Source organism: Trichoplax adhaerens, genomic scaffold (genome assembly GCF_000150275.1).
Source record: "Trichoplax adhaerens TRIADscaffold_46 genomic scaffold, whole genome shotgun sequence".
In the NCBI taxonomy this organism is placed as follows: Eukaryota; Metazoa; Placozoa; class Uniplacotomia; order Trichoplacea; family Trichoplacidae; genus Trichoplax; species Trichoplax adhaerens.
Window position 1 is genome coordinate 61,821 of NW_002060986.1, and position 10,873 is coordinate 72,693.

At 35.1% G+C, this 10,873-nt stretch overlaps 2 protein-coding genes across 2 annotated transcripts in view; one reads left to right on the forward strand and one right to left on the reverse strand.

Moving 5' to 3' along the window:
- TRIADDRAFT_34090 (uncharacterized protein) overlaps positions 1-1,980 on the reverse strand; it is a gene marked incomplete at both ends in the record, with an annotated part of 23,013 nt that extends 21,033 nt beyond the window's left edge. Inside the window, 3 exons of the mRNA XM_002118343.1 lie at positions 173-540; positions 874-1,073; positions 1,733-1,980. Of these exons, the coding sequence (XP_002118379.1) occupies positions 173-540; positions 874-1,073; positions 1,733-1,980 (816 nt within the window). The remainder of the gene's footprint in view (positions 1-172; positions 541-873; positions 1,074-1,732) is intronic.
- Positions 1,981-3,436: 1,456 nt separating this feature from the next.
- Positions 3,437-9,112, forward strand: TRIADDRAFT_62418 (uncharacterized protein; the record flags this gene model as incomplete). The annotated part of the gene is made up of 6 exons (XM_002118336.1): positions 3,437-3,517; positions 4,064-4,270; positions 6,157-6,200; positions 6,768-6,872; positions 8,084-8,156; positions 8,714-9,112. The coding sequence occupies 6 exons, from the start codon at positions 3,437-3,439 to the stop codon at positions 9,110-9,112; spliced, it is 909 nt and encodes a 302-aa protein (XP_002118372.1).
- Between the last annotated feature and the right edge of the window lie 1,761 nt (positions 9,113-10,873).

A 10,873-nucleotide genomic window follows, 5' to 3' on the forward strand; every position in this document is an offset into this window, starting at 1 on the left:
TTGTGTAGTCTGCTAGTAGAGCAAAAGTGTTTGTGATAGTGCAGATATCGTTCCTTGATACGTGGTTCAAGGAATTGACTTATTGATCGTATATTGCGTTATCTTGTTGCAAAGCTGTTTTGTGACAAGTTGCCTACCCTTTTATTATTCGAAGGTATACGAAATATTTTACCGTATCAGTAGCTCCTATCATGAGGTCTAACAGTGTTATATTCAACTGTGCCTCGGATAAATTGCTTCGAAGCATAACATCTGTTAAAAAATCGACTTCATCTTCCTTGGAATTTTCAATTTTCATAGAAGCTAGTTTATTCCTTCTTTCTTGGATGATTTTCAGACCTATGTCATACATAGTATCCCAGTGACTACAGAATTCATTCCAATATCTGGTTTTAATGTACTTATAATATGGAGGAAAGACAATCAGCGATGAAGTTTTGTATGTCATATCAATAAGAGCTTTATGAAATAATTCACCATCATGGCTCGGCGGTTCTTGAAGGCAACCAATGCGCTTATCGAATAGAATACTTAATATTGCTGTATTAATATGAAGGGTTTAATTAGTAAAATTTTACGCATTTCTAGGAGCATTTTAGTTTAATTTTCTACTTTTGATGGCGCAAAATTCAAAATATGATATTTCTAAATATACATTTAACGGTATGCAATAGAATGCCATATACTCGTAGGCCTAAGGTAAACATTAGCTTCAATTTTTCACTAAGATGCTATAGAATACATGTATTGTACGTAAAGATCATATTAAGGTTATTAGCTAGCTATGATTCATTGAACAACATCATTTAGGACTAACAACAGTAATGTCTTATTGTAGAATCCTATTCAACATTTTAGTAGAGTTCAACCTACTTTCTAATGACCATCTAAAGGTTTGGCTTTCAAAACCAAGAATTTCATTTTTAACGCCATGTTTGCCTCGTATGCGAAGTAAGTAAGCTATGAAATCATCAATAACCTTATTCATGATCTTACTATAGCCTTGGACAGCATTTAATTTGAGTAATCTCTTATCGATGGCGCTACGTGTTTCCTTCCATTGCTCATCATTGCTGAAAATAAGAAATTGGAGTCAAATTAATTCCCAAACAATCTGAATAGAATTTGATATGTAGTAGTTTCTACTGAATGTTCGCGTACACTCATATGTTGTGATTGCTATATTATATATTGCTTAATATGTTGCTCAATTTTGTAAATCCATGAGAGGCATGAGCTTTTATAAAACAACAAACAGATTCTTCCGTATGCTAATAAAATACGGTTTTCTAAGTTGTTCTCATAAATGTTGTTCACCATATAGCTGTGGTATCAATACGTGAGAAAATCCTAGCTTTATATTACAGTAAAGTTCATATTTAAGCAATGATTCCTCACATCTGACTCAATTTTTTGACTTCTTTAAGCCCGAACGTAGCATGACATAAAAATTTAAAGTGAAATCGGGTCATTTCGGCTGATTCATGGATAAGTGTATGCGATCATACGTAACAGAAACTGCAAACGTGGTATTGATAGTGTGAATGGAAAAAATACTAGTTTGAATATAACGTTGGAATCATTGTGTGATTTGGATACGGAAAATGATGATTATATCTTTGCACTTGGAAATCTTTGGTCATTATTATCGTGGATGCGATTGGACTTGATGCTTATCGTATAATAAATGATTTTGCAAAATTTATAACTGAGTAGTGATGATTTTACTTACGATAACAGTATGCCCAAGGGTAACTTTCTTTCTTCTCGATAATATGACCAAGGAACCATGTCAAATCTTCGAGGATATTTCCCTTCAGTTCGAAAAGCACATTCAATATCTTTAGGATCGGATAGCATAACTAATTCAAAGCCAGCAAATTTTTTTTTAAAAATGGGCCCTTGTGATTGAAATAGATGATGAAGCGCTTGGTGTGGCTTGCGAGTTTCGTACTTAAAGTTCAATACTAAGTTTATCATATTTCGAAGCGATGAAACCTCGGATCCAGGCATGTGCTCAAATGGCTTAATCGCTTGACCGTGCATTGCAGTTGTGTTAGGATCAAGATCAGCTGGTTTCTCGTGCATGACCTTCTTGACAGAAGAAGGAATTCCTCTAATATGGAAGCGATGATAATTCCAATTTTGTTTTTGCCGCATATAAACATGTCGAATGAAAGATACGCGTTGCATTTTTAAAATTCCGTTATTTTACTACAATAGGAGTTGAAATTGGGTACAAAGATTCAGTTATTATTCCGTGAGGATGTTGAGTTAAGCAACTACACCAAAGCTATAATACTCTAGGTTGCCCCAAGTGACAATTTGTGGTAGTCTAAGAGTTTTATAAGATACCAATTGGACCGTTAGCTATTTTATTCATCGATGCCTTTGATTAGTAAGCAATGATCGTCATGATTAAATAACGGTAATTCATTGACCGGCTCGTATAATGAACTGTAGCGGACGGAAATTATCCCTTGTTGTCGTCCAGCAAAATCCATACTGTACCTACAAAAATGCCTTACAGTACATCATCTACAATACAGTACTGTAGCACGATGGCCGATTCACCAGATTTCCTACGGTACTGTACTGTAGACTGTAGACTGTACACTGTACAGTACAGTACAGTACGTAGAAAAGACGTACAGTACGTACTGTAAACTGTAGACTGTACACTGTACAGTACGTACCCTCGTCCACTGATTAGGGCTTTCAGCCGCTTTCTGTATTGGTTGGACAGGACCGACACCGGTCCCGGACCGGGACCACGACCACCCGGCCATCAATGACAGTACTGTAGAGTACAGTACAGTACACTGTACAGTACAGTACAGTACACTGTACAGTACTGTCAATCTGTCATTAATTATGAAAGAAGGACAAGCATAAAATTCTGCAAATAAATAAATAAATAAAAAAATAGGGAATGGAGCGGTTTTATACTGTGTCTATGTTTTGCCTCTTTTATTGTGACTTAATCCCCAGTTACAGTACTAGTACTGCATCCTGTCCATGATGGAGAAAAATCGCCACTGTAACACAGTGACTTGATAGTCCGCACACACCAGTACGAGTTAAAAGGGGACTGAAATTTTTCCAGTAGGGCAGAGTTGGTTGCAGGCGTATGGTCCAGTCCCGACTGACCGACATGCCCATCGTACCCTAGCGTACTTTACTCAGTCACGAAGTCTACTTTCAGTCAGTTTGTGTTGTTGGATGTTATTATTGAGGAAAGTCTTGAGGAAATCAGTACCACCGAAAAATCGATTCTCCTTATTGGCAAGTTTGGCTAATTTTGATCGTGAGAAAGAATGAATGTGTAACCTTCCAAGTGAGTCATGGTACTGTAGCAGGCAGTTATGTTGCTTTCCATGTCTGATAATTCGATTGATTGATTGATCCAATTGGTACGCAGGCCGACAAGTTGATCATGGATAATTCGACAGTGAGTCAACAATTAGAAGATGATGTCTATGAAGCGGAACAGATCTTAAAACGACGAACTCGAAAGGTGAGCATTCAATTGGATGGTGTAACTCCTGCTAGAAAAATTGCATGCTATCGATTGTAGTTGGAAGTGGATGGAGACTTCTTGCCTCATGCTTGTAGTTTGAAACTGGATGATAGTCAATACAACGTTGATTCATTCATTGGTCAACTTGACTACGTAGTACAGGAATACAGTACAAGATTACTGCTAATAAATATCATACGATTATCGCTGGATGGTCAGTAAAAGGATCTCACCATAGACGAAAAAAGTTAAACTTCCATTTCTTGTATCAAACCAGAATTAATGTTTGAAGAAGGGTGTTGCTAAATGAGGAGTGCCATCACTAATAATTCAAATGTCAATGGATATGGTTTGATGAGAGGGCAGAAAAAATAAAAATATTTCCCCCCCCCCCCCCCCCTAATCATCTCAACTGCAATCTCCCGCCGTTGCTTAATCCTAACGTCGTAACAGTATAGTGTTTTGTTATCAATAATTTTTTTTTCACTCGCCCTCTTTCTCTTACTATTAGATAGTATTCATTCGCTATTGTATGATATTCAGCTCTTGTATGGACATTGTTTAAGACATGGTTATCTATCATTTCGTCATGACAAGATCGACAACGAGAAGCCTAGAACTGCTAACGAGAAACGATCAATGGGTGATTCCAAATTGGAAATGGGCTGCAAAATTCAGGCGCCAGATCACGCTATCAGATCGCGCCGTTTCTACTCTAAAACGTGCAAATACTGCCTCTCGTTTGCAGTGGTAGTGATGTTGTCGATAAGTTTCAAGTTAGGCTAATACATTTAGCAATAGTTACCAATAGCATCAGTAAGGTATGGATGGATAAGGCATCATGAGAAGTGATGAATTGAGGTCACAACTTGACTGCTAGCACCGGATCAATTTCGCGCACAATGCGTGCCAGCTAGCACCCTGTTAATCACTCAACTTTTGTATCAATGTGTAGACCTTGACACTTTTATGAATTGCTTAATGCCTAAAAATGTGGATCATGATCCAAACTATCAAATCTCATGATACGCAATGACCACCACGTGAACAACAAATCAAATCAGTGATGATGTGAAAGCAATATGTATTTTTTTTTCCGATTGTTCGCCTTGTACGTTCTACTAGCCGCTCGTTTGGTGCTCGTCGTAGAGACTGTTTTTCAATTAGCACGGCTTATGGATGGTGCTGTTGATCGCCTTAAGATAAACATTGTTAGACAGGATTGCAAAAAATGGCCTTGAGTTATTTACCAATAGAACAACTATACCCTTATCAACTAGTAGAAACTAGTAACTAACCCCATCAAGTAAAGACAAAAGTAATAAAGTAGGATAAAATGGGGCTGTTCTCTGTTTCAATTTATTTCCTGTGATTATTATGAACTGTGAAAATGTTTACATTATTCGGCTATACTGCAATCTGGATCACATTGACTACAAGTTTTAAGCGCTTCTCTTGGCGATATCCTCAGATACATCACATTTTCTTTCAATGGCTTATTAGCTTGCTGCTAAAACACTCCAACATCTACCACTGTATACTGTAATCAGCCTTTATTGACATTAATCACATTAAATAGACATGGAACCATAGTATTGAAAGACTAATGCATTTGCGATGGAATAAATTGCTGATGAGGGATAGCGCTAATTATTTTACGATGGAACTAATTCCCTTGCCTACGTTAGAAATTCTTTTGTATCCTATGCTGCATAGTTTTCCATGTTACCGACACCATACGTCCTATCGCTAATTACTTGAGGGTAATACATTATGCATGATTACCACAAAGATTGAGAAATTGAAATCGAGTCAAAATTGATATTGCCATTACTCAATCGTTACTGATTAAATAGATGGATTATTATTTAAAGTGGCTTCATGATGTACTGTATTATTACATAGTAATATCAATTGTACGGTATGACTATAGAATGATACGCTTTCAAATTTTGTTATCATAGTCTAAACGCAATCTCTCTCCATGTTTTTGCATCTCCAGTACATCTTGATGCCAATTGTTAGTTTATTAATTTATTCCAGGGTGTCAGACTTAGTTATCTGTGTTAGTTTTTCAATTAGTAGTTTTTTTTACATTATTTAGAATACAACTTCTTGATTGTAGTTTGCATCGATGGTTTCTCACATATACGTATGAATTTTAACGTTAACAATCCGTTAATGATAAAGTAATACTGATAATTAATTAATAAACCATCAGCCAAACTGGCGAAGGAGAGGTTTCGCTCATTATTTCTATTCAGCGATTTTATCTTTTGATATTTATGAAATCATCAATGGTTACTCGAAAGGTTTTTATGACGGCACAATGAAGTCTTAGAAAAGTTAAAAAAAATGCATTATCTTTTTCTTCTGTCCTTCTATTACGTCGTGGTTGCCGTGTAGACAACTAAGGCTAGTCAATTTATCGGATATTGGATTAAATAAGCCATAATAATATTAGGGCTGTCAAAGTCGATAAGGAGGGATTGGCAATATTATATAGTATTACTGGCTAATTAACACCTCTAGTTATGACTGGCATGAATTGTTATCTATTACGCTTTTTATGCAGATATCATTCTAAAATACCTGTTTGCAATGTATTGACTTGTGTTCTTTCAATTATTTTCCAGGGTATCATAGAGTATTTAGTAAAATGGAAAGGTTGGTCACCAAAGTAAGTCTATTTTCGGATTTTTATGATTTATAACTTAATTTTCTCAAAGGAATATTACATCATTTGTTTGCAGTATAGTTTTTTATGCAGGAGGCTAATGTTTTTGCTATTACTCTTGCATTGGTGCTGAAGATTTTCAATATTGATTTCTTTTATCGTATGATAATAGTTGAACGCTGTTGAATCATGCGAGTTGATTGATTAATCACCACTTAAGCGCAGAATGTGATGAAATACAGTACTTCTCTTTCATTCTTCAAGTCTGTTTGAGCTAGGTCTATTATATCGATTATTAGCAATGACAAGTACTGTATATGTCAACTAGTGTAGCGCGGCGAATATAGCAGGAAAAAATTCTGGTCTAGATTCTATCCTGTACACGATGCTTACAATTGACTGTACTGTAAATGATAGCAATACTTCGCTGCTTGAAGGTAGAAGCTAGTAATCGCAATTTTAGGATTAAAGCTTTCTCGACACATGGTCGTGTTGATGGCTATTAAATCGAATCTAGTGCAACGCTAATACATATACGTGCATTAGATAAATAATTTGTCCGACTTTCAGATGTAGTGATTTCAATCTATGTTTAATCTTTTTAAGACATAATACTTGGGAACCGGAGTGGAATATTTTGGACAAGAGATTACTGGAAAGTTTTGAAAGGAAACTGTAAGTGCTGCTATGGTTATAATGACGATGACGATTTATTGAATGCATTATATGATAAGCACTATTTTTAGTGGCATAGAATAAGATTCCAATTCTATTGCAATCTCCTCAAAGACCTTTCTAGAGTAGTACTGTAGGTCACAGCTTGATTAGTATTACAATACAGTTTATCTCGTAGTTCGTCAGTAAATATCAAAATGGGAGTCCAATCTTACTAATCTGTTTAGTATATTGTATGTTATATCGTACTTATTTATTTATATACGCGTAAATATTAGCTACACTATACCCTCACTGGCCTCACATCACGCTGTGCAAAGTGATCCGATTGTCATAGCGTAGGTATTCGCAAGCTATTCAAACTACAGAGTAGCATACCAGCATGTTTGTAAATGCCAGTGGTAATACGTGGACGATTAGAGGCGTAGCATACTATTCCCTTAAAAGTTACGTATTAGTATACTTCTACATTGTGCTTCTTTATAATAATATGGTAATATAGGAATGTTAATTGAACTTAATCAATACAAACAAACTACCCATGGGTTAGTATTTACCTTTGCAGTTAAGATAGTTGTAAAAACTAAATTAGGTTGAGAATTGCTAACCATCTAGAAAGCACAATAGTTGATTGCGCATTCTATATGTGATTTGTTTACAGTTGTTTTTAGGTAACCATAATTACGCATTAATGATTAAGAATTTAAAATTTTTTAATTTTTTCAATTAGCGAGTATCCGCTATGCTACTTTGTTGATATCGACTGTTTCCTCTTGTGATAACAGCTTAATTTGCAGCAAAGTACTTCTGAGAAATCGTTTATATGATAACCAGCACAGAGCGAAATTGAACTTTACTTATTCCTTTCTTTTGTTCAAAATTTTTTCGATTAGCGAGTATCCGCTATGCTACTTTGTTGATATCGACGGTTTCCTCTTGTGATAACAGCTTAATTTGCCGCAAAGTACTTATGAGAAATCGTTTATAAGATAATCAGCTCAGAGCGAAATTGAACTTTTCTTATACCTTACTTTTGTTAAAATTGTCTATGCAGTTAACAGTTTTCAATTGATCGACGTTAGTTGTAACTTAGATCATTTTGATCGTGATTTTCCAATGAAAATATAAAATTATGTCTATTCTAGTAGTGATCGTATTTGAACGTTTTATTGGCCAAAAATAAAGTCTAAAATTTGTAACAAAACTTTCAGGCAAAAATTGAAAATTAATCCTAATATGAGAAAAATGACTTCGGAGAAACATAAAAAATTGAAATCGAGATCGGTAAGTCGGTATCTGCACCTATTGTTACTTAGATTTCTCCATAAATGCATTGTACCTGCTATCGATAAAATGAGTTGTGTCTGCATATCATCCCTTAGTATTAGTTCATTTAGCACGAATGTAAGAATACATCATATCTAAGACTGATGCACAAAGTATTTATAGTTCACTGTATACGTATATTTGGGCGATATATCATTAATCTTGAAGTTACGTTAACCAATGTGAGTAATTATAGTCGTATCGACAACGTTGCTTTGCATACTCTTAAGATCGGTTGTAAATCGCCGATTGTTTCGTTCTCGCCCAGAAATGTAATATTTACAAATTCTTTTCTATTGAACAATGTTATTGCATGACATAACATTGGTGTTAGAATTTTAAGAACATTGTTGTAGAAGGACTCACTTTTAAAAATGAAAGTCTAATATAGACTATAGGGATTTGAATAGCACGGCTTAATGGGATAGTAATCGACTGAGTTTAGAATTGTCTAATTATTTCATGATGGTAGTCATAGATAGAAGATGGATAATCGATTTTCACTTTCTGAATAGGTAAGTCGTCATGATCTCATACATGAATCATTGGGTAACAATCCTACAAGTAATAACCTTGCTAAAGTTGGTTGCAGTCATTCAATAAACAAATCAGACAATCATCATGATGACGAAAGAGAATTGCTGGAATTAGCGGAGGAGACTATCGACGATACCAGCGTTAATAGCGATATTGGTGGTAAAAGCGAAGCATCTCTTGATTCTGTTGGATCGAGCGGTTATAGACCTGCTAACTCTGTCAGCAGTTATGGTGATAGTGGAAGCTACTGGAACGAAAACTCCACTTTAGATAAAGTTTGTGTTACTGATGTAACCGCTAATATGGTTACCGTTACAGTTAGAGAATGCTATACTGATAAAGGATTTTTTCGAGATCGTAACGAGTCTGGTTCTTAATAGCTGCAACTATATCTACGTATGCACAAGAGTAATTGATGACATCCTATCCTTATATCAGCGCCGAATTACATCATATGATTTTGCATTGAATTACTTTTCCTTAGTATTGTATACAAATGCTCGTTTGACGAGGTCCTATCATCTTTACTCAGGAACATATAACAGCTTTTATTGTTTAATTATAATGCTCCATATGCCAAATGATGTCGATAACATGTATATATATCTATCTATATGTACGTGTATATATATATATTGTTGGAAAAGGTTACCACCATATAATTATATTTTACACTGATTGATTGTTTGGGAAGGATTAGATGAATTATAGCAGAGACTTTATTAATTGATTATCATTATTTAATGTAAAGTAGCGTTAAGTTTATTACATTACATTATCGTCTTCGAGATTCTAAGAATGCTATGTAATTGGTTATTTAATAGATGCAGCTAAAAGCTTGTTTACTGTAATCAGAATAGATCAAATACAACTAAGAGGTGTTTGATTATGCTATTAGAATTTATTGTTGGAACACCGTGGACTGGTATCTTTCTACTATTTCAACATCAGAAGGGATTTTGTTTCGTTTGGCAATTGGATGTGTTGAAATGGTGAAGAAATGATCCCAATCGCTTTTACAGTATTCATTTTGTCTATCTCAACTTCTGCAAGTCGTATATAAACAGTAGTATTTGCCACAGGCTTTATTGATGCACTTTTGTACATATGAAGAGACGTTTTAGCTATGCATCCATGAATTATGACTGAAAGTATGATAGTTTTGGAGTAGCATTTCTCGATTAGGATTATTGTACTTCCATGCTAAAATTGTTTTGGCAAAATATTTGTATCATAATGAGGCGATACAATGTCCGGTATGAGAATCTGCAGTAACATGTAGCATTTTCTTTTAACAGTTAACTATCAATGATCGACGTATTGGTTCCCTATCAGTTGCTCTGAAATGCAATTTCAATTTCACTCTAACTGTAATGCTCCTAGAATGACTTACAAATCTACCTTTATTTATATCTGTGTTCTATTGTAATCAACATTGTATATGACAGTGATAGCACTTCTATCTGTAATTGATAATTAATAAAATCATTGGAGTACTGTGCTACTCGTACAATCATCTCTTGATCTATCTTTGAAGTGTCGTTTGACAATATCCGCAGTAGCAATCCTGTCAATATGGCTGATGCCATTGAAGCAAATACGCGTGTACTGTAAGTTGTTGTCGTTTCAATCTGTTCTATTGAATCATCAAATTGACCGTAGACGTATGAATAAGAACGATTTAGGTTACTGTATCGATAAAAATGGATTCTAATTTTTGCATCTGAATTTCCACCCGATACATTTTGTCCAAAGTCATTTCGTTGTCAATGGAAATGAATCCGATACGTACAGCACTGTCCAATATCGTGATATTGTGCTTCTGTACTGCACTGTATGATCCTTTTCCAATCCGATGAATCAGCAGATATTGTACTGTACAGTATTCTATGCGAGCACTTTTTACGAAATCCGGTCAATTTTTTATTATTGGAAACAGTAAGCTCTCCACTAATGTGCTGTCGATTGATGTATAAAATTATGTTACATTGGTTAATACTCAGGAATTGGAAAGGAAAAAGATCACGCTGTATATAGCAGGGACTACTGAGAGAGAGAGAGAGCCTGTACTGCACGTACAGCACACTACACTAATGTCGATTGATGGATATATTATGTTACATTGGTTAATACTCAAG